The sequence below is a fragment of the Neofelis nebulosa genome, chromosome 1, assembly GCF_028018385.1.
Source record: "Neofelis nebulosa isolate mNeoNeb1 chromosome 1, mNeoNeb1.pri, whole genome shotgun sequence".
Classification (NCBI taxonomy): domain Eukaryota; kingdom Metazoa; phylum Chordata; class Mammalia; order Carnivora; family Felidae; genus Neofelis; species Neofelis nebulosa.
The window spans coordinates 158185096-158208941 of NC_080782.1; the positions used below are offsets into that span (position 1 = coordinate 158185096).

Sequence of the window (23846 nt, forward strand, 5' to 3'; positions counted from 1 at the left end):
AGTCGTGTACGAGCACCTGTTGCACAGCAGCGTGTGTGCTGGGCAGATGCCTGAGAAGCCCTCACCTCAAACAGGGCATGGACTATTACAGACGCAGCGAGAAAGGAATGATCCTAAACATGGGGCTCAAGAAGTGGGGGGCACACGGAGCGGGTGATTTTACACTTGCTGGCCTGAGGGTGTGGTTCAAAGGGACTGCTTCCTTCAGGTCTGGAAGGATGAGTAGCCAGGGGGAGGGCCGAGCAGTCAGAAGGGCCCTGGGGTGAGGTGCAGGGTGAGGGGGCGGGCCACGAGGAGCCTTGAACCCCCGGCCAGGGGCTTGGGCTTTTTCTTGAGAGCAGGGAAGTGGCCTGGTCAGGTCTGGAGAGGAACAGCCTGAGGGGTTAAGGCCAATGTCAGGGGCACTTGAAGAGGCCACCTCTTTCCCCCCATCAAGCAGGGATGTGTCCTGACTCAGGACAGCCCATTTAGGGGAGGAGGAGGGGCCCAGGATGAGGCAGAGGGAGATGCAAGAGGAAGCCACAGTCTGGGCCACCCCGAGGCAGGGCCCCAAAGGAGGAGTGGCTTTGGGACAGCTGATGCCGGGCTCCCGTGGTGCATGGGGCTCAGTTCTGAGGGCGGCAACATCCCTGTCCAGAGCCTCTGCCCAACCCTGACCTCCGTTTTCATGACGGCAGCTCCTGGCTTGACATCTTCCACACTGCCTTGCCTTTCCGGGCACGTGGCTGACTCCCGGGCCACCCTTACCCTCCGAACTCCCCCAGACAGCTCTGCTCTTCCCTGGAATGGGTATGGAAACTGAACCCTCCTCCCAGCAGGGCCTCGGGTGGACGCAGGTTGGTTCAAGTGGCCCAAGATGGAATAGGACGGATCGCTGGAGTGACAGCCCCATAGGACCGGCTGCTGCCCCAGGCCTCAGGCAGGCCGCCTCACCCTCCAGCCACGCACAGACGCAAGGGGACTCCATGCGGCCGTTTGGTAACTTGTCTTTCCATTGACTACAGATGGAGCCAGCCTTTTCCAGCACTTCCTGGATTCCTACCAGGTCATGTTCTTCACACTTTTTGCCCTGCTGGCTGGGACTGCTGTCATGATCATAAGTGAGGCGGGCTGCATTGTGTCCCCTGGGCTGCCCCCCACCCCTGACCCCAACTCTAACCAGCCATGTTGTCTTGCAGCCTACCACACAGTCTCTCTCCCACAGGCAATGGGGAGCCATGGATGGTGCTTGAGCAGGAGCCTGATATGTTTGGGCTAATAAGGGTATCCTAGGGGTGAATGTGAGGGTTGAATCGCTTTGGTGGTAGCTGGCGGGATGACTGGTGAATCAAGGGAGTGGATGGGCTGTATCTGGGGAAAACACTGTCTCGCCTGTGCCCCTTTCTCTTCCCCAGGCTTCTACTTCTGGTCCTTTCTGTCTAGTCCCCTCCTCTGTCCAGGGCTCAGTGTCCCCCTCAGTTCTGATCAGGTGCTCCCAGTTCTGCAGTGCTGAGGGTCCAGTGAAGGAGTAGCCCCAGTGCCCAGGCCCCAGGCTGCCTTCTGAGCCAGGTCCTCAGGCAGCACATTTGCTGTCCTCAAGGGGCTGCCCTGTCCTCCGCAGCAGAGAGGTTAGACGGCAGAAGGATAACTGAGCTGGGCTGGACAGGCCAGCAGGCCAGCTCCCCGCCAAACCCTGGCCCCATTTACCCAATAATGACCACTGTGAGGGGCTGAAGCCCCTGGCTCTCCTTGCCTGATTCTGGACATCTGAGAGAGAGACAGAGAGAGAGAGAGAGAGAGAGAGAGAGACTAGCCCTTAGATTGAGAGCATGGGCGTCACCTGGAGCCCCGCCCCAGACCTGCTGGATCAGAACCTGTGCTTCAAAGAGACCCCCCGGGGACTCGTATGCACTTTTCTAATTACCGAGTAATCTGAGCTAGTTGAAGCAGAAACTATAGATAAGCAAGAAGAAAAGAAACATCCCCTCACAGCCCCTCTGCTGATTGCATTTCGATTTCCTGTTCTTCCTTCCAAGATTTTTTTCTTTTATATAAATGCCTACAGAAAAATTGTGTTTCTTGCAAAAGCATCAGCAAGCAGTAGAGATTTTGTAACCTATGTTCTTCATGCATGTAAATATATCACAGGCATCTTGCCACGTCGGCAAGTGTGGGTCTGTATCCATTAGTGATTCATTAATGTAAACATCCTTTCAACAAATATTGAGCACCCACTGTGTGCCAGGCGCTGCGCTAGATGGGGAAGTGAAACAGATCAGTTCCTACCTTTGTGGAGCTTACGGTCCAATCGGGGAAAAAGATAAACCAAGAATCACACCAATCAATCCAGGGACCACGGCGCGTATGACGGGTTCCTGGGAGGCCCACGTTATTGCGGGATGTGATCTGGGCAGGGAGGGCCCCCACAAGGAAGTGAGGACTGGGTTGGGATTTGAGGAGTGAGTGGTAGTGACCCAGGCAAGGAAGGGAGGGAAGAGTGATCCGGGCAGGGGGAACAGCGTGAGCAAAGGCTCTAGCTGGAGGGGATGTGGCTATTGTGGCTGACGGAGAACAGGACAAAAACGGCACAAGAGAAACAGCTGATGCAGGCAGATAGATGCAGCACAAGTCAGAAAACCAGTCCCTGGGGAGTGGGCAGCAGCTGGTCTCCGATGTTTTATTTATCATTCTAAAAAAAAATTTCTTAATGTTCATTTTTGAGGGAGTGAGTGGGGGAGGGGCAGAGAGTGAGGGAGACACAGAATCCGAAGCAGGCTCCAGGCTCCGAGCTGTCAGCACAGAGCCCGGTGTGGGCTCGAACCCACGGACCGCGAGATCACGACCTGAGCAGAAGTCGGACACTTAACTGACTGAGCCACCCGGCTGCCCCTATACCATTTTCTTGTTATAAATGTTTCCACTGTTTTGCTGGTCCCCGAAATGTGCATCCTCATTCGTCTCTGTGCACTTGTCTGATTATTTCCCTAGGATAACTTTCTTTTAAAAAAACTGTTTTAATGTTTGTCTTTCAGAGCGAGGGCATGCAAGCAGGAGAGGGGCAGAGAGAGGGAGGCAGAGGATCTAAAGCGGGCTCCACACTGACAGCAGAGAACCCGACGTGGGGCTCGGACTCAACAAACAGTGAGATCATGACCTGAGCCGAAGGCAGATGCTTAACCAACTGAGCCACCCAGGTGCCCCTCCCTAGGATACCTTTCTAACTATGGGCATGGGCTTTCCTCTGGGTGGGTATTGAGAGTTGTTGAGCCAAAATCCCAACCTGGATGTAATTTCTGGAAGCCCCTCCATGAACCAGCTGCCCCAACTCAGTGGCTGTCCCTGTTCCAGTTCGACCGGGGGAGTCAGCTCCAGGTGGCCGGGGACAGCCCGAGATGGGAACCAAAGTCCTGCTGAGGACAGAAGGGACAGAAGCAACTGAGGTTCCCTGCTGATGGGAGGGGTAGTGCTCACAGTCCTGAACTTCTATTACCCTCTCAGCCCGGTCTGCACTGGGTGCTGGGGCCCTGGGAGGCCTCCGGCCCACTTCTGCCCTTCCAGAGCTCATGGTCTAGCACGGAGAGAGCCCAGGCTTGGACCAGGGCCAGAGTGGGAGAAGTCCTGAGGAAGCCCCGGAGGAGGCCCCAGCCTAGTGCTGGGACGGAGGGGATGGTCAGGGAGGGCTGCCTGGAAGAGGGGACGCTTGTCAGACATCTCGATGAAATAGTAAAATATTTTCTGGTAAACAAGAGAAAGAAGGGTCCCCAAGAAGAGGGGCGGCAGTTGCTAAGTTGACGGGGACAAGACAGGGGATTGCGTGGGCGCTGGGTGGGCGATGGTGGGGGAAGAGAAGTGTCTGGCTGAGGTCAGGAGGGTGTTGAGGTTCTGCGGCGGGGGGCGGGGCTTCTGGGAGTCTGCTGTAAACACGTAAGAGAATGAAGCCAGGCGCTGGGCCGGGCCGCTGTTTTCCACGTGCAGGCTCTGGAATCAGGAGGCCCGGCTTTAGATTCTGACTCCACTTCTCCTGAGCTCTGTGACTATGAGCAAGCGGCTGAATCTCTCTGTGTCTCCGTTGCCTCCCCTGGGAAATAGAAGCAGTAGTGGTGCCTCCGTCACCTGGGCTGATTTGAGGTTAAATGAGTCAACCGATGGAAAGTACTGGGCGGAATTGCTGGCCTACAAAGGGCCAGCTGGAGGCCAAGGACATATCGGTCACCCCCCTGCTCAGGTTTCCGGTGCTACAGTGTAGACGAAACGAAAGCTCCTTGCAAGGGGGGGTAACTTGTACATACTGAACAACATCCAAGATGCAGGCGTGTGCCCGGCCCCCTGCTGGGCAGACTCACTTCTCCCGTGGAGCTGACGCCGTGGGGGGAGAGACAGAAAAACACAGACACGTAAGATCACCTCAGAGATCATGCTGAACGCTCCAAGAGGCGTAAGACCGGATCGCGGAAGAGAGGACGATGGCAGTGACGGTGGGATAGTGCTCCAGTCTGGTGGTCAGGGAGGATTTCCGCAGCAGTGACGTTTGAGTTGAGGAATCTGCAAAGATGGGGCAGGAAGAGTGTTCCGGACTGCAGGAACAGCACGTGCAAAGGCCCTGAAGTGGGAATGCTAGCGGGTGTGATCGTGGAATAGCATGGGGACAGTGTGGCTGGAATAGGGCTGCCAGATTTAGCAAATACAAACATAGAGCCCCCAGTTACATTTCTGAAATGAGAATTTCAGATAAACGGCAAAAGAGCTTTTAGTATAAGCATGTCCCCAAATGTGGCACAGGGCATCCTCATACTAAAAAATCATTTGGTCTTCTTGGGAGATCCCAATGTAGCTGGGCGCCCTGTATTTCCTCTGGCAATCCTAGGCTGGGGGGGAGGGGCAGGAGGGAGAGTTGGAAGAGAGAAGTCAGCAGCAGAGGCTTGGCGGGCCTGGGGAGGCGGCTGGGTTTTATTCTTAGGGTCATGGTTAACAGGGACCGTGGCCTCCAGCCCCCAGCCTGGCCCAGGTGCTAACTGGGTGGGCGTTCTTCACTTAATGGAGGACGCATCCGTCGGGGACCCCAGAACAAGGGATTCAAGTCGCCCACGTTACCAAGAGCCCTCCAGAAGATGATTCATCCCAAGTACCAGACAAGAGAGCTAGGGCCGCACGTGGTCTCTGGAGGCGAAAACATCCCTTGTAGAAGCGACAGGGAGGGTCAGAGGTAGTACGGGACTGATGTTAAAATTAGAACAACCGTGTTCTCTTAATTAGAAATGCAGGCGGTGCCACATGAATCCGTAATGGGCTTCCTGGCAGACTTCTGGAAGGAGGGGAGGCTGGATGGGGTCAGCCGCGTACATATTCATGAGGATCCAGGAGAGGGTCCCTGGGGGACGTAGGCCTGCCTGCTTGCAGGAGAGGCACAGCGGGGAGGCGTGGGTGCTAATCCCTGCTCTGCCACCGACGGGGTGAACCTCCGTGACCTCATGCCTGCCTTGCTCTCTCCGAGCCTCCGTTTCCCCATGTGTACAGGAGGGACCCTGCACTGGGGGGAGATGGAGGGAGGAATCGAGTTCAGGATGAGATACTAAGAGATGAGCACTGGAGGGAGGCAGTGACTCTGAGCGACCACCCAGCAGAATCAGGGACTGTCATGTGGGCTCTGCTGAGTTCGCAGACTCTCGGCTTGCTGGGCGAATGAATGAATGGGTGAATGAATGAATGCAAGTGGACTCCTTGACAAACCTCTTCCTTTGTGTGGGCAGGCCTATCTTAAGGCTTCTGCCAGGTCCTGTTTGGCCCATCCACACCACATCACGTCAAACGTATTAAAAGGCACCCACATGCCTCATTAAATAGAATTTATATATAACTGTATCAGAGCTGAGTTGAAATGCCATTGACTAGTTGACTAATGTTACGTTCTCTGGACATTTAATTAAACATTCATTCATTTTGACGTGTTTGTCAGTGTGTTTCTTTCCTCCCTTCCCCACTCCCCTTCTCAAACATATTCATGGGCCCCTGAGAGGCTCCTGGCTGAAGACGCCTAGGGGAGAAGGCCTTGTCTCAGGGCCTCAGGCTTCCTGTCTGTAAAAGGGCAGAGATACGCATGCCTCCCATGGTGGGTGTTGTTAAAGCTGTTCCCCCTCAGATTTATTGCAGCAATGGCAACTCTAAGTCCCTCCCAGGGCGACACTGTGCTGGGCAACTCACGTCTTCCTTCCTTCCTTCCTTCCTTCCTTCCTTCCTTCTCCCCTCCCCCCTCTCTCTTTGTTGTTTATTTTGAGAGAGAAAGAGAGAGAGCACATGAGAGCACAAGCCGGGAAAGGGCAGAGAGAGAGAATCCCAAGCAGGCTCCTCACTGTCAGCGCAGAGCCCGAAGTGGGGCTCGATCCCATGAACCATGAGATCATGACCTGGGCCGAAGTCAAGAGTCAGATGCTCAACTGACTGAGCCACTTGAGCGCCCCTATTTCCTCATTTGATTGTATGGCCTCCACCAGCTCTCAGAAGTAGATATTCTTATGTCCATTTTACAGATGAAAGACGGAGATTTGGGGTGGGGTTAGGACCAGCCCTGCGGGGCCCTCATACACCTGAGACCAAGTCCCCAAGGGTCGTTTGAGATGCGGACAAAAGCACACCAAACAGCATAGGGTCATAGGGAGAGAAAGGTCTCTCTTCTTCAGTCCCTCTGATTATATGAAGGGAAGGGCTCAGCTATGTGCTACTGGGCCTTTAACACCTCTCTAGCCCTTGTTAATCTAGAAAGAACAGCCATCAACTCACAGTGTAGAATGACAACACCTTCTATCCAGATACTAACATTTTTTCCATCCTGTTGTATTATATAGATAAACTTCTAATTATGGCAAGTGCTACAAAGCTTTATTTCAAAAAGTTTCTTAATGTTTATTTATTTTTGAGAGAGAGCACGAGTGGGGGAAGGGCAGAGAGAGAGGGAGACACAGACTCCGAAGCAGGCTCCAGGGTCTGAGCTGTCAGCACAGAGCCCGACGCGGGGCTCGAACTCACAGCCCGTGAGACCACAGCCTCAGCCAAAGTTGGACACTTAACCAACTGAGCCACCCACGTGCCCCAACAAAGCTTTATTGCAGACTAAATATGTTTCGGTAACAAAACTTTTAAATTAAAAGTATTTTGTTAAGAAAAGTAAATCAAAGAAAAAAATCAAGAATGCATTTAGGAGTATCTGGTGATGGCAAAATTCACAAAGGCAGCATTAATGACCAAATTTGGGGTTACGTTGAGGGTGGGCTGCGTGTCCTCGGACAAGCCACACCCCCTCTCTGGGCCTCTTCATTTGTCATAAAGGGATTGTTTGCCTAGACAGGCGTCAGTGCTAACAATGTAATTCTGAAGATTCCTTTTTCTGAAGGGAAGATCAAAGGCTTCCATTTAGGCCCAGCAGACAGTGGACCAGGGGCACTTGGAACAGGCCTGAGTCCTGATACTATGCTCTGTGCTCACACACTCCAGGAGCTTGGCACTGGGGGTGTCAGACCTCGGGAGGGTCTTCAATCCTACTTGTTGTGGGCAGCTGCTCCCAGGGGCCCTGAAAGCAGTTACCTGTTTGTGAAAGGCGGGACAGCTGAGGGATGAGCACCCTTCTGATTTGCAGAAAAATGATGACTGACAAGGTGACTGCATCCACCAGCGGGCCCTCATCTGGGCTGACCACAAAGTGCTCCCCAGCCCCCCACCGGGCAGGGCCAAATGGCCAAGTTTGAGGATTGGAGGTCTGGAACATCAGCACAGGTGAGGCAGGGGGGCGGGGGGGGCAGGAGGCGGGAGCTCCAACCTGGAGGGGGTCTTGCGATGCCTTTCCTCTTGTAAATACAGGCAGCTGGGCATGGGGACAGTCCTGAGAGTCTCAGCCTTTTAATAAGGGAGTTGAAAACATTAATGTTTATTGCACTTGTTGATCTGTTTGGACTCATTTGGCCACCTTAGTTTATGTTTTTAATTATAATTTCATTGTTTCATTTGTAAACCGATCAAACTGGTTTTGTTCCATTTCTCCCCCCTACTGCTTTGAAAATCATGCCTTCTCTCTCTATTTTTCTAATGGCTACTTTGATATTTTTAACATACATACTTAGTTTCCTAATCATGCTTACTGTTTAGTGGTGTCTCTATTCCAACTCCATCGTGGTGACACTGACAAATCAGAGTGTGGAGTGCGGAGATCAGAGTGTGGAGCAGGGGACGATGTTACAACATCTACCATGTGCCAGGTTCTTTCTAAGCGTTTCCATACGTGACCCCATTTTGCCGTCAGAGCAGCCTGGAAAGGGGGCTTAGTCTGCCCATTTACAGATGAGGAACGTAAAGTTTAAAGAGACAGTTGAGAGAAGAGAGTTACCTTGGGTTAAATAGCAAGTTGGTGGCCAAACGGAATTTCTGAGTCCTGATCCACCATTTTTTGTTTGTCTGCCTGTCTGTACTTTCTCCTACTTGTCTGTGCTTAATAAAGGGTCAGGCAAAGCAGAGAGTGAAGACAGAAATGCCAGGGGTAGGGATGAGGATGTGCAGGGGGAGGATGGAGCTTCCTCCCTGATCATCTGGCCCCTAATTCCTGCCAGCGAGGGTTCAGGGAACCAGGGAGCCCAGCAGAGCTCTGGGAAGGATCCCTGTGCTGATTCGGGTCTGCACTAGGAGCTCAGGGACTGCCCCTGCCTCGTAACACTGCAGGCTTCTCGGTCACTTATTCCCTCCTCCATGCATTCGTTCATTCGTTTGTTCATTCGTTCGTTCTTTATTCATCACATATCTCCTGAGCCCTTCTTTGTGGCAGGATGTGGGAGTGGAGGTACAGGGATTCATCATACATGGTTCCAGCCTGCAGAATGTGGTGGAAATGACAGACAGATGTGCATAGAGAATGTAATGCCCTGAGATTTTTTGTTTTCTGTCAGTTAATTATTATGGCTGTGTTTTGAAAAGGCAATACATGTGCGAATGGAAAACGATATCCGACCTCTACGAAAGTCTGTAGGGTCAGTCTTCTTCCTGCTGCTAGGCTCTCAACACTTTGTAAAATGGTAAAATATACATGAGGAAGTAGAAGAATTCAGAGGCATCACTTTCAGCACTATCTGGAGTGTATCCTTCTGGAAATAGTCTATACATATTCAAGCACTCAATCTGCATATCCCTTCCTATCGTCACACTGGTAGAAACATCCGTGTCTACCGTTCCTGTGCCCAACTTTTGTCACTCCCTCTGTCCTGAGGTCACTCTCGTCAATCCATAGGGAGCCACCCAATGTCCTCTAAGGCCGCAGAAGGTCCTCAGAGCAGACTCTCCATGATTCCTTTGAGCACGCGAGTGAGTTTATCATGGGCTAGGCTTCTAATACTGGAGCTTTCGGGTCAAAGGGTGCGTGCATTTGACATCTGGAGGACAGTTCGATTCTCCAGTTGTCCCTCGAGGAGCTTGTGCCAATTGTCACTCCAGCAGTGACTAAGAGTTAGTGCTTGTTTCTCTACAGCCCCATCAAACTGGTAAAGACCATCTTTTAAATATCACAAAGAACCAAAAGGAGCCTTCAAGTGGGCCAGGGAAGAAGTCTGAGAGGGCTTCTGGAGGGAGGAGTCACTTGGATTGGGTCTTGTAGGATGGGTAGGAATTTGCCAGTCTGGGGAGTACGGGAAAGGGAAAGGAGTATCTGGGAGAAGGAACAGCATGTGCAAAAAAGCAAAGGCATTAGAGCATGTGACGTGTCTAATGTGAGGAAATGCAGAATGGTAGAGTGGAGAGGAGGGAATGTGGGTGTCCAGAAATGGGGGGGGGCACTGGTAGCTGTACCTTGACCCCTTTTCTCTGTCCCCTCTATGATAGAGTATGAAAGAAGGCTTCACTTCAAGGTGAGGTCTTGTGAAATAATAAACCACTGGAAATGGTGCAGGGTGGGGGGAAACCATGTATATAGAGCCTGGAGTTTAAGGACAAAACCCTCTGCCTCTAACCTGCTGGGTGGCGTTGGGCAAGTGACTCTTGTCATGGGTTTCAACCTCATCATCCGTACCCAGGAATCCATGCTGGGCTTGTTGGCACGGCCCCAGCTCGGGGTGAAGGGAAGGTGGCTGGAGCCAGGGTTTAGCAGGCAGTTGCTGTCCTGGCATGCGGGGACTTCAGCTCTCCTCAGGCTCCACTCATCTTGCCTCCACCTCCAGAGCCCTCTGTGCTCTTCCCATGGCCTTCTACAGTGAGACTCAACTTACCAAGCAGACACTGCGTGTTTCAGCAGGTCCGCTAGCTCCTCACGCTTGCCGGGAGTGGGAAGATCGGAAGGGAGCCCCATGACACAGTGTCCCCCCGGGTAGGCAGACGGCCGCAGTAGCACCTAACGTCATAGTCACCGACATCAATGGAGGGCATGTGATGGCACATGGAAGGCGACAGCTACAACAGAGATTGGTCCTGCCGAGGAGGGGCTGGTTTACGATGCCATCAAGGGGCCCTGGCCGCTGGGGTGTCCTGAGAAAAAGCCCCTTCCCTCATCCCACCACAGTCCTGGCTTCAAGCTGCAGGAAGAGATGGGTGTGCCCTTGAAATGAAATGTAAGCCTCACTTACGGAGCCCCTGTTGCGCACCTGGTGCCACGTAAGCCACAATTACACCAACGGCCTGATGCTGCCCCCTTCTTGTCTCCACACCCTTGGCGGTGCACGGCATCTCCCATCCAGGGGCTTCCTTTGAACCTGGCTCGACTCAGGACTTTGGCCAACAGAATGTGTCCAAGTGACAGGCCAGCAATGCTATTTCTTCAACAGGAACACAATGATCTGCGGCTCCTCTGGGCCAGGCCTCTGGCGGGAGGTTGCAGATGTGCACTGGGGTCAGGCAGGACGGGTCTCCCCCACGGTCACATCGATGTCCCCAACTGGGCAGGGGTTCTGGGAGGGATTCATGCTGAGCCTGGAGAAACTGGTTACCCACCCCTGGCTCCCCACCCCACCACCCTGCACCGCATGGGGACTCTGGAAGAACGGTCAGTCTTCTTAACTAAAGCCATTCTAGTAAATAATCATTTTTTTTTTCCTTTTAGCAGCTTCATCAAGGTTCAATTAACATACCACACAGTTCACCCTTTAAAAGTATACAACTCAACAACTTTCAGTACAGTCAGGGAGTTTTACAAACACCATCACAGTCCATTTCAGGACATTTTCTTTACCCCATAAAGAATTCTTCACCTACCCACTACCCCCAGCCCAGCCCTTAAGTGACCACAGATCTGCTTTCTGTTTCTGTGGATTTACCTGTTCTGGGAATTGTGCATAAATGGAATCATACAATACATAGTCTTTTGTGCATGACTCCTTCCACTTAGCATAACGTTTGGAAGATTTATCCATATTAGAGCACATGTCAGTATTCTATTCCATTTTATTACCAAATAATACTCATGGTATGGATATACCATTGTTATGTATCCATTGTTCAATTGACGGACCTTTGGATTTATGTATAAGATTTTGTGTGAATGTATGTTTTCAGTTCTCCCGGCTGTACACTTAGGAGTGGAATTTCGGGGTCATATGGCTTCAATGTTTGAGGAACTGCCAGATTATTTTCCAAAGCAGCCATACCATATTACATTCCCACCAGCAGTGTCTGAGTGTTCAATTTCTCTACATCCTTGCCAACACTTATTATTTTTTGTATTATTAATGTTAGCCAACCTACGGGCTAAATTAATTTTAGCCACACCCACAAGGTGTGAAGGGATATCTCAGTGGTTTCGATTTGCGTTTTCCTGAGGGCTACTGAAAGTGAGCATCTTTTCATGTGCTTATTATATCTGCTTGGGGAGAAATGTCTATTCAGATCCTTTACCCATTTTACATCGGGGTTATCCCGCCTTTTTAGTTATTGAGCTATAAAAGCTCTTTAGATATTCTAGATACAAGTCTCTCATCAAATATATGATCAGCAAAAACTCTTTTTCCCTGTTCTGTAGGTTGTCAATTCCAGTTTCTTGACTGGTGTCCTTTGAAGCACAAACGTTTTTGATTTCGGTGATACTCAACTGATCTGCTTTTCCTTTGGTTGCTTACGGTTTGGGTGTCATTTATAAGTCGCCGTGGTGTTGATTTGCATTTCTCTAATGACTAATGATGTTGAGTATCTTTTTTTTAAGGTTTATTTTTGAGGGGGGGGAGAAGGAGAGAGAGGGAGAGGGAGAGGGAAAGACTGAGAAAGGGAGGGAGGGAGGGAGAGAGAGAGAGAGAGAGAATGATCGGGGTAGAGATCGGAGAGAGAATTATCTCTCTCCAGGCAGAGAGAGAGGAAGACACAGAATCTGAAGCAGGCTCCAGGCTCTGAGCTGTCAGCACAGAGCCCTACATGGGGCTCGAACTCATGAACTGTGAGATGATGACCTGAGCTGAAGTCAGATGCTTAACCACTTGAGCCACCCAGGTGCCCCTTGGGCATCTTTTTATGGGCTTATTTGCCACTGGTTTGTCTTCTTTGGTAAAATGTCTGTTTAAATCTTATGATGCATTTTATATTGGGTTGACATCTTGGAGGCATCAGGGCCACCAACCCGTTAGAACGCAGAATGGACGGTCTAGGAAACTTGTAGAGGTCTGCAACCAAACAAACCCGGCGCTTAGGAGATCGATGTTTTTTAAAAATTCAAAGTTCTTCTGAATTTATTAACTATTTTTCTACTCACCCTGAAAATCGTTTGCTGATGGCAATATGAAGATATATTTTGCCGAATTTCTTTTTAAATTAAATGTATACATCAGAGCGGCTGGGAGGCGGCGGGTGATGAGGCGGTAGTGGTTCGCGCGGGGGGCGCGGGGGCGCGGGGGCGCGGGGGCGCGGGGGCGCGGGGGCGCGGGGGCGCGGGGGCGCGGGGGCGCGGGGGCGCGGGGGCGCGGGGGCGCGGGGGCGCGGGGGCGCGGGGGCGCGGGACCCTCCCTCCCGCCTCCTCCCGCGCCGGCCGCTCCGGATCCCTCTCCCCCTCGCGTCGCAGCCGGCACTTTGCAAAACTCCTCGCTTGCCCGCGGCGGCCGCAGCGCCGCGCCGCCGCGCCCCCCGGGCCGAGCCCCGCGCCGCGCCGCGCCGAGCCACCGTCCCCGCCGCGCAGCCATGGCCGCCCCGCCGCCGCCGCCGCCCCGCCGCCCGCTGGCCTGAGGCGCTGCCGGCCGCCGGGCGGGGGCCATGACCAGCGCCGCCGAGCCCCCCGGCATGGCGGCCGAGTACCTGTAGGAGCTGACCCGGATCGTCGCGGCGCAGCAGGAGCTGCTGGCGCGCCGGCGGCGGCGCATCGAGGAGCTGGAGCGCCAAGTGGCGCGGCTGAGCCGCGAGGACGCCGACCTGCTGGAGCGGCACCGGCGGCACCTGGCCGCGTGCGCTCGCCGCCCGGACCCCAGCCCTGGCGCCGGCCCGCAGCCGCTCAGCGTCATCCCGGAGCTCGGCTGCCGCCGCGACAAGTAAGCAGGCACCGGGGGCGGCGGGCGTGTCGAGGGTGCGCGAACTTCTTGGGGAGGGGGGCCCGCTCCCCTCGGGGCTGGGCGGGGAGTTGGGCGGAGGCGGGGAGAAGCCAGTCCAGAGGGCGCGCCGGTGGACCCCAGACCCGGGGCTGGAGCTGGGGCGGGGACCGGGTTCCCTGGGAAAGAGGTTCTGGGGCGCTGCCTGGCGCTTCCACCCGCCCGCTCTCCGAGGACGGACGGCTCCGGACTCGGGCTCCAGCGACCCCCGAGGCTCGGTGGCGGGATCGGCCTCGCTACGGGGTGCTTGCTGTCCGCGCGCAGAACTGGGGCTCTGGGTTGTGGGGCCAGAACTCCTGACCCTGAGAGCCCGAGACCCAGTGGGAAGGGGGTGCGGGAGGCGCAGATCCCGCCCTCGAGCGGGCCTGGGTCACTCGCGTCTCTGTCCCTCCGGGAGGGACCGTATACTCCCTCTAGCCGGAGATGAGCGAGTCTCTTCCCTCTGGACGCCTCCGTCTCCTCCTTCGCGGCCCGGGGGTTATACCCCGCCCGCCTCACCCTGGGATTACCCCTGGCTATTTCAGACCAAGGATTAAGCAGGGGGACAGGATGGGGGCGGGATTGCCCGGCCGCGCTGGCCCCAGGCGTCCTGGGGTGAGCTCACAGCTTGCGTGAAGCAGCCCGTTCGCTTTCCAGGGTTGCCCAAGTCGGGTGCGGGGCTCCTCTCCGCAGAAGTCCGGGTGCCTTTCTGGGGAGAGACAGGGGGCACGGGGGCTTCAGGTGACTCCAGAGTTGGATTCCGGGGTGCTGTGAGCCTGTCTGCCCTCTCCGTCCTTCTGTCTTTGGGACCACCTGGCCACACTCCATGGTTTGGACCCGGGGCAGAGGAGAAAAACACTGTGTTGGGCGGGGTGGGGGGGACGGAGGGAGGAAGGAGGATAGTGATCAGTAGCTTCAGGAAAGGTTTCCTGGGAGGCTGGGGGTAGGCAGGGATGATGGGGGAGGAGTTGACCCTGACTCCCAAATCCTGTTGGGGGTGGGGGGGAGGGGCTCCTGATTCCCAGAGTCCAGGTACAGCCATCTCAGACCTGGTATCTCCCCCACCAGGAGCAGCTGTGCCAGGCTGTGGTGGTGGGACAGAGGACCCCTGCCTGTCACCCTGCTTCCTGCACCGGTTCTGGGCAGTGCTTCTGGGCTTTCGTGGGCCCTGAAGAAGGAGGGCTGTGAGGGTGAGGTCAGGGCGTGGGTCAGCCTCATGGCTCTGGGGTGGCAGGCCCACTAGCAAACTCCTGCTTTCTCTTTATCCTGGGAAGGTTTCGCCAGGCGTGTGGATAGCTCCTAGCTGGTGTCAGCGAGAGAAAGCAGAGACCCTGCTCCCTCCGTGCGCCCCACCCCTGGCTCTCTGGTGTCACTCAGGTGTCACTCAGTCCCTCCCACAGTGGCTGTGGGTTACTTGGTGCTATTGCAGGAGATCGAGCCCCGCACCCTCCTGCAGGGACTGAAAGAGAAGCTGGGGATGGCCCAGGTGAGGTCCTCAGCAGCTCAGGGAGGCGACACACAAGGGCAGGGACGCACGGTCCACTTTCACAGGCAACAGTGACACACGCTGTTGGCAAATGCCTCCCAGCACCGTCCTGGGGAATGCATTCCTTTCTTCTCTTCAGAGTCACCTCTGGTGACCAAGAGGGAGGATGGAGACTGTGAGTCCTGCTTGCTGTGGGGAATCCCCAGCGTTGCATCTGGGCGGTGGCCTTGGAGGGGGGAGCTGGGGATGTGGGTGTGGGGTTTATTTCACAAGTCCCCAGCTCTGTCACACTGGCTTCCCTCCACTGAGATACAGCCAGAGCCTGTGATGGCATCCCCTTTCAGAGGAACCGCAACCAGTCAAGTTCTAAGTCAACTTGCATGTGCACACCAAGTGCCTGGGGATCCTGCTAAAATCCAGATTCTGACCAGTAGGCCCAGGGCAGGCACACAAGCTCCCAGGAGCTGTGGATGCTGCTGGCCCCCAGAACGCACCGTGACAAACGAGACTGTGTGGCACCAGCATATTAACAGAACAGGTTGGTCCGTCGAGATGGAGCGCGCCGGCCCATTTCTAGCATCCACTGCATGTCCCAGCCTTTTGGGAGGCCGCCTCCCTCCCTTCATAGGAGGCTCTTGGGGGGACGTGGTATCATACGTGCCTTCTCACACCCTTGGGATTCTGGGTCACTGGACCGTGTAGGGGGAGTGAGCTGAGGGCTGCTTTTCCACACCTGGTTTTGACGTGCCCACCCACTGTCCATCTATGTAGCAAAATGATCTATGCCTGAGGAGCATGGTTTCACCAACCCCCTTGAGAGCAGCCAACTTTTATGAAGTGTCTACTGTGTGCAGAACTGTTAGTGATGTGCTTGGAGACACAAAGGCAAGGGCAGAGAACAGAGGAAGAGGAGAAGGGGACACGTGCAGACTTGGGACCGATGGCCGGCTCTCAGCCAGTGACCATGGGACAAGTCATGCCTCCTCATTTAGCCTCAGGGTTTTTTTTTTGTTTTTTTGTTTTTGTTTTTGTTTTTGTTTTTGTTTTTAATGCACACAAAACAGGGACGATCACAGCTGCCTCCCATACTTTTTCTGAGGGTTAAGGGAGGATAATGGGCATGGAGGAAACTGGCATACAGTAGGTGCCTAATGCATTTCAGATTCTTCCTTTGTCCATCGGTTTCTCTGTTCTTTGGGGCCCACGGTGCCCTGGCAGGAGGTGAGTGAACTTCCTGACAACCTGCCTGAGACCCCCTGGGGCCCGGTGCAGGGGGTGTGGAGCTAGAACGGCTGTCCAGAACTTGAGGGCAACTTGGGGTTGGCCACCTGGGATGGAGCAGGGAACACCTGCGCGTGAGCTTCCCGAGGCGACGGGCAGTGCAAGAGCACAGCGTCGGGATGACTTCCTGCTGGGGCACTTGGCTCCACCTTCTCCCAGTGCTGGTGCACCCACCAGTGGGCACTGCCCGTGCCGGCTCCCAGGCCCTCCTGCCTGCAGACAGGGGTCCTTGTAGGCAAGGGTGCACAGAGCGTGTCAGGCTAAGGCACGCCTGGCTACCCATTTCTTCAGCAGCCGCCAGCTGCTCTGGCTGGAGTCAGGAGCCCTTTGGCCCCCGCCACCACGTGGACAGGCTGCACCTACGTATCCAGAAGGGAGAACAGATAGATGCAGGGGAGAGACCACTGAAAAGGCTCATCCTGGGACAACAGTGATCTCGTACCACCTCCCCCGAGCGTGGTAGATACTCTCAAACCCCAAACTTGAAACCCTTCCTCGGAAGTCCTCTGCTGGAAGATACCATCGTGAGTTTCTCAAGTTTGGGGACAACGGGAAGATGACAGGAAAAAAAAGAGGGTAACTTTGTTTCCGTTGGATTATTTAGTTGACGTTTTTCTGACATCAGAATTCATATCCAGTGTTTAGCGGGCTACGTTCTCATGATGTTTCTAGGACTGTTCCCTCCCGCTAGAGATTGGGGTACATAATAGACACTCAATAGATACCTGTTGAGTGGATGAAGGTAGGCAGGATTGATTAGAACTGCTGTGTTTTCCTTTCCAAAGTCAGCTTGAACTTGAGCCGGCCCCACTGACACGGAGCCAGATCTCTGGTCAGCAGGGATGAGTGCATTATGGCTACATGCACTGAAGGCCTCCCATGTGCCCCGCACTGCTGCGGGCGTGTGCATGTGTCAGTGCGCTGCAAGGGCACGGCGCTACCACGAGGCAGGAACGGCTGCTGCTCCCATTTTATGGATGCGGAGACTGAAGCTCAGAGGTCATGTGACTTACTCAGGTTCTCTCACCCCCTAGTAACGGAGCCGGGATTGGGGCTCAGGTGGCCTGGCTCTAGCCCCCTGCTCTCACCCACCCCCCAACAGCCCTCCCTGCTGCAGAATGATCAGGCGACCCTCCCCCTGCCGGGATCCTGCGTGACTCCTAGTGCCAGAGGAAGCCCAGCATACGTGGCTTTTGTCCTGCCGTGTGGGATCCCATCACCGAGTCCGGGCCCTCAGCATCACCCGAGGTGGCAGTGAGTGGGGCAAGGGTTGAGCGTGGTGACCCCTCCCAGCCTCCGATCTTCCAGAGTCTCCCAGCAGACGTAAACACCAGCCTGCAGAGGTTGGAGAGAGGGCCCTGTGAAGCGGCCTCCCTCGCTTCCCCGTCCCCTCCGGCCCTCAAGAGCTGTCACATCACTCCAAGAGGACGTTTTGCTGAAGCTCTGAGTTGGTGACTCACTCTGGGGGAGGCTTCCAGTGGCATTCAGTCTCTGTTGACTTACCAAACGAGCGCTCTCCCCGGGTCTGTGGTGACATTCGTGGTGATGGTGGTGTAGCAGTTCAGAGGGAAGCTTAAGGGTGGCCAGCGGAGAGAGGGGGTGGCAGGCAAGAAGTCACTGATGCAAGAAGCTGTACTCGGGAGGGTCCCGGCAAGACGCCTCTGAAAGCATGCCGTTCTGTTCTTCAGGGTAGCTGGAAGTACCAGACCTGAGCTTCAGGGTCTGAAGCCCCGAGAACCTTCTGTCCCTGTCTCCTTTCCCCCCTCTTAGCAGAGAGTGGGAACTGCGTACGGGCTGAGAGAGGCCTCAAGGGTTTTCCTGATCTGAGAGGGCGGCGGAGAAGGTGGCCGAGGGAGACACTGTGTTCACGGCTTCGTGAAAGAATGTTCTTGTTCTCCCGGCCAAGATAAAGCCGAGTACCCAGTGCCGGGGAGGATGTCCCCCGGCCAGCACGAGCTAGAACATGCTCAGAGAAGCTTGTCCTGGTTGGGCAAAATGCATTCAGCTCCGAGGGCGCGGGGTGAGGCGCTCTGATTTTTCCAGCAGATGGTAGAATCCGCAGAAAGATGAGGAAGAGCGTTTCTCTGAAGTTCTCCCCCAGCCGTCTGACAAGCTAAGCAAATTATGATTTTACAGCCTGGAAGATAAATCGTGAAAAGCTTCTTTATCTGGCTAGGCTTGGGAAAAAACAGGGAGCAGTGCCGTGCGTGTTCTCGTTCCCATGTCTGTTTCCCCCTCGGCTCTCTGGGTTCAGGCCTCCCGGAGCCTGTAGAGATCTCGGGGCTGTGCCGTGGGGGGGGGGGGGGGGGTGAGCATCGGGAACTTGGGGGCATCAGCATTTTTTGTCATCTGGGTGGCTACTAGTCAGCTGTTTTGTCTGTGACAGTGTTTTGACAGCTGATCGTGGTTTTTGTTCTTTGCTTGCTGTTTGTGTAAGAAAGAGCGACGCTTTGCCTAACTTGGGAAGGGCACCATTCTGAGCTTGTCAGGGTAAGTGTCATCTGAATAATTGCCACAGAGCAGCAGAAAAAACAAACAAACAAACAAACAAACACAGACAAGCTGGGTGTTCAGCAAGAACTGGGGTGGGGAAAGTGCACTGACCTAATTGAAGCAGAACAGAAGCGGCGGATGAGGCCGAGAGGCGGTACGAGGTCGCACTCATGGCCTGGAAGTAATCTGGGCCTCGACCTTGCCACTCCCCACCCGGTGCAGACCCAGGCCAGGCCGTGGCTGACACGGGCCCGGCTGTGAACCAGACTTGGCTGAGTGGCAACATCAGTGAGTGGCCTTTGGAGTCTGAATCCTGAGCCTCCGTAGGGTTTATATTTCCAGGAGGATATGCCAGACCAGTTATTGTAAACGCCGAGTGCTTCTGTTTTAAAAGGTGAGGAGCTGCAGCCTTGAGTTTTTCCAATGTGTCCCCAACCCCAGCTGCCCTGGCCTTGCTCTCAGGACCCTCTAGGCCGCCCAGTGACCAACACCTGAGCAGTTAAACCCTGCTCCAGTAGCCAGGGTGCAGGAACCCCGTCCTGCCTCCGCCACCTCCCAGCAGCGCAGGCTTTCCAAGTAAGGCAAAGCGTTGCCCTTGGCCTCCTGAGGCTGAGTATCTCCCTCCTCTCCCATGTAAAGTGGGGGAGGGCTGCTTCTGTTTGGTAAGATCAGAGTCAGCTGATAGCTGGTAGCTCCAGGGGCAAGAACAGCTAGCATACTGAGAATGCTTTTGAGGGTTGTTTTCCCTAACGTTTTATTACGAAAATTTTCAAATATGCAGAGAAATGGAAAGAACCGTACAAGGCAGAACACCCTCTCAGCTTCCGCAATCGTAGTTTGTTGTACTCTCCGCCGTATTACATGCCTGTCCGTTCTTGAGGGTATTTGGAACCATGCTGATGGAGAAGGAACATTTATGGAGCGCCTGTTGTATACCAGGAACAGGCTGAACAGTGCACACGTGCTTTGCAGTCTGCATGTCCTTTCATTCGTGAACTGTCGAACACTCGGGCACCTGAGCCCGATTCTTGTCCTTGATCCGGGCAGCGCCCCCACTGCCTCTACTTGGACACCCTTGAACAGGGACATAAGCCTGTGAAGAAGGTTGTGGAGATATCGGGCCGGGTAGGAAGTGGGGTCTAGTGGTGTGGCGCCCTAGAGCAGGAAGCAGATGGCCGCCCTCGGGCATCAACAGAGGCTTCCTGGAGGAGGTGACATTTGAGCTAGAAAGAGAAGGAGGAGGATGATATCAAGCCAGGGACACAGCACATGTAAAAGGGGAGGCGAGAGGCACCTGGCAGGTTTGGAGGGTGGGAGGTGCTATATGGCCACGCCAGGCCTGTGAGTGGGAACAGCTGGGCCAGGTGAGGTCCAGACAGGCAGGGACCAGCCCCGGGGCACCTGCTTAGGGCCTAGATTTCAGCCGGGTAGTGGGGGTGGGCTGGTGAACAAGACCGGCTCCCCCCTGCCAAGCTGTGCGTGCCGTGTCTGAGCCCTGCGTGTGAAATGCTTGCCTTTCCTTCTGGGAGGAGGCGAGATTCACAGAGCAGCAGGACAGAAACCCTGGGTTATTTTGCGCCTAACCTTAGAATACTCGATTGTAGTCAAACCGCGGTAATAACTGAGCCTGTTCCTCTGTGTCTCCATTGACGCACCAAGCCTGTGACAGCCGTGAGCTGTTGACATCCCATTTTGCAGATATGAAAACTGAGGCTCAGGGAGTTCTGAAGCAGGTTGTGCGCCATCACCCAGTGGCAGAGGCCAGGTTCCCACGCAGGTCTGTCTGCCGCCAGAGCTCACGCAGCTCACGGAGCCACACTGTGTGCCTTTGAAGCCGTTCGCTGCTCTGAGTAAGTGTTTTGTGAAACGTGTGCAGCTATTTCCAGATCCGTATGGCCGGTTCACCCAGACCACCCAGAATTAACTCCAGCACGGTCACCCGCCCAGGGGACGGCTATGGCTTTTCCCTCTAGGTGTCAGAATCGGCCTCTCGTTGTTGTGGTCCCCTTGGAGAATTTGTTTCGCCGCCAGGAGCCCAAATCCCTTTTTGGCAAAATTTTGATGGAGGCCTGCCGCTGGCGGGGTGGTCGTGGACAGCAGGTGCACATGTGCGGGGGAAGGGTCTCTCTAAGCTGTCAGGCGCCACCCAGCCCGTGCCGGGCATTCCGCTGTGAGTTGGCTTCACTTCCCCACTCGGAACATGCGGGCATTTGCTAGCCTGCTGGAGAGCTCTTCATGAAGCAGCCTCGGGCCTCTCTCCATGTGTTCATTCATCAGGACACACTGGGACGCTTGGTCGTACGGTAGGGTGGACATATGTGCCCCTCTTCTGGCTCTGCTCCCTCCCCTTGTTGATTTGAATGGCCTGCTTGCTCTGAGGCAGCCCTTGCATGAAGAGTGTCAGGCCTTCTGGGGAGTCAAGGCACCTGGGCCTGGCCCCCCTCACCTCAACCACAGGGAAGCGGGCTTCCGAGGAAGGTGTCCTGGATTGGCAGATCCGGAGGAGCCTCGCGGCAGGTCATTTGCAACCTGCCTGTGAAGTGTCTGATGTCGCAGACTTAGATGCGGTGCTGCATGAGACCCCACTGCCTGCCCGGATGGTCTCAGTGCTCACACAGAAAGTCCTCAGCCCGTGTCCAGAGGTACGGGGGAGGGGGCAGCTGCTAGGGAGCCTTGCAGAGACATCCTCGAGTGCATGAGTGTGGATTATTCGGGGACAGGTTGCAAGGGTCTCTGGACAGCCTGAAACTGAACGTGAATGGGCCGGTGGTCCATGTGGTCAACTTGGGGGTAAGAATCTGATAGGGTCCTGGCCAGGGCACCAAGCTCTTCTTCCTGTCCCCGGGCCTGTGAAATGAACCTCTCTGAGCCTCGGCTTCGTTTTCTCCAACAGGGGAGAGTGGATCCAGGGGGACGACTGGATTTCCCTTTTGGGGTTGCCCTCAGAGGGGAGGGTGCCTGGCATGGCCAAGATGCAATGAAGAGACAGGTGTATCTGGAACAGAGTGAGCAAGGGGACAACAAGGGAGAGAAGGGGTACGGGACGCACAGCAGTGGGCAGGGCGAGCAGGGCTGGAGAGTCCCAGAGGGACTTTGGGAGACAGGCGTCCCTGGGGGGTGCCTCCCAGAGGAGGGCCAGGACTGGACTCAGGTGTGGATGGGACCCCTGTCCCCGGCGGAAGCAGGGGCCAGCGAGTAGGAGGCTTCAGGAGACGCTACAGGACTGGGGGCATGGGGTGCTGGTGGAGCTAAGCAGAAACACGTGGGTTGTGGATAAAAGGAACGTGGTCCCATCCTTTCCCCTCACCCAACAACTACCTGTCCAGATGGGAAGGAGAGAGCGTTGCTTAAGCAGGAGAAAAGCCTCCAGATGGCAGAGTGCATGTAGGTGTTTGTTGCCTGCAGTGCTCTTGGACAGGGGAGTGAGTGGGGGCCGGCTGACGTCCCTGGACCCTGCCTCCAGCCCGCCCCTCTCACTCACCCCTCTGGAGAAGCAGCCCATGCAGGGACACTCAGCTCCCCCAGGGTGGCTGGTCTAGATAGCTCCTGGTTGGGGCACACACATAGTACATGCTCATACGCAGGACAGGCACTGTGGGACCAGGCCACCCCCTCCACTATGATCTGGCTGTACTGCCTCTGGCCGGTTACTCAGCCTCTCTGGGTCTCAGTGTTTTCACTTGTAAAACGGGGTTATAAAATATCACCTCCCTCCGAGAGGGGCTGTGAGGATAAATCTGTATTACGGGTGAAGCACATTGCCCCTCATCCTTGCCAGCTTTTGTCGCTGCTGTTCCCTCTTACCTAGGCGGAGAAGAAATTTGATGTTCGAGAAAAGTCGCGGGATTTAGGATCCAGTGAGTGGGTTTTGGCGTTTATCTCTCTATCGTCTGTCTGACTTCTGCACATTTAATGTAGCCGATCACAAACCCAAGCCTTTGTAAGAGAGGCCGTGGCCATCCCTGTAACCCACAGTGAAAGGGGAAACTTAGGTTATTTCAACAGAATGGAGGCCTCCCCACAAAAAGCAGAGGCATCTGGAATGCTCTGCCTGCCCCCACCCTCCCCAGCCCATTATAGGCTCACAACTCTGTCTAGACTTCTTTGAGGCTTTACTGTCACCCAGTTGAGCACCTCTAAACTTTGAGGTACATAAGATACTCCACACCCACAAGGGGTGTCCGGGTAGCTGATCAGCCCCCACTCCATGCCCACCCATAGGCCAACCTGCCCCCTTCCTGGCGCCCACTGTGCCACCATACTGGGGCCTCACCACTACCAACTTTTTCCCATTTAGCGGGTGATCCTGCAGGACTGCAGTGAGGACAAGATGAAACAGGAAAAGCGAAGGCATTCTGAAAGCCGTAACCCGTTGTATGAATGAATGTCTCCTCACCCCGAGATGGAATGTGAGGGATTGTCATTGCCACCCTCCGTCGACAATGAGTAATAGTAGTGACAGCTGACTTGTTTATTACACACACTTACTACAGCTCTGGGAGGTACCACTGTCGTACAGGTGGGGAAACTGAGGCACAGAGAGGCGAGGGTGGCGGGGAAGGTTGTGGTTTGAGCAAGGATGAGCCAAGCACATTCCCCCGAGAGCTATCATCTAGACATCGGTAGGGGGCTCTTTAAATTTCAGCCTGTTGTGCTTAGAGAATACACTTTGTACGATGACCACCTTGTGAAACGGACTGAGACTCCTATTGAGGGCTAAGATAGGATCTGCCCTGGAGAATGTTCCAAGTACACTTGAGGGAAGTACGCACCTGCTGTTGGGAGGTGTTCTGTGTCTGTCTGCTAGGTCTGGTTGGTTTCCGGTGTTCGAGTCCGCTGTTTCCTTGCTGACCTTCTGCCTGGTTGTTCTACCCATTACTGAAAGCGGGGCATTGATGTCTCCAACTGTCCATGGGGAACTGTCTATTTCTCGCTTTATTTCTGTCAGTTTTTGTTTTATGTGCTTTGGGGCTTTGTTGCTTGGTGCATGTATGTTTGTAAATGTTGTATCTTCCTGATGGATTGATCCTTTGGTCCTTATAAAATGTCCTTCTTTGTCTGTAATAACAGATTTTGTCTTAAAGTCTGTGTTTGATATCTGCTCTCTTTGG

General features: G+C 54.7%; 1 protein-coding gene across 1 annotated transcript in view; it reads left to right on the plus strand.

Moving 5' to 3' along the window:
* The window catches only part of LOC131488203 (nuclear pore membrane glycoprotein 210-like), a gene marked incomplete at its 5' end in the record, with an annotated part of 60535 nt that extends 37496 nt beyond the window's left edge, over window positions 1-23039 (plus strand). The window contains 11 exon segments of the mRNA XM_058689786.1: window positions 1005-1204; window positions 9829-9854; window positions 12980-13211; window positions 13243-13439; window positions 14544-14665; window positions 14876-14961; window positions 15064-15136; window positions 18958-19023; window positions 21193-21377; window positions 22544-22592; window positions 22957-23039. Of these exon segments, the coding sequence (XP_058545769.1) occupies window positions 1005-1204; window positions 9829-9854; window positions 12980-13211; window positions 13243-13439; window positions 14544-14665; window positions 14876-14961; window positions 15064-15136; window positions 18958-19023; window positions 21193-21377; window positions 22544-22592; window positions 22957-23039 (1319 nt within the window).
* Between the last annotated feature and the right edge of the window lie 807 nt (window positions 23040-23846).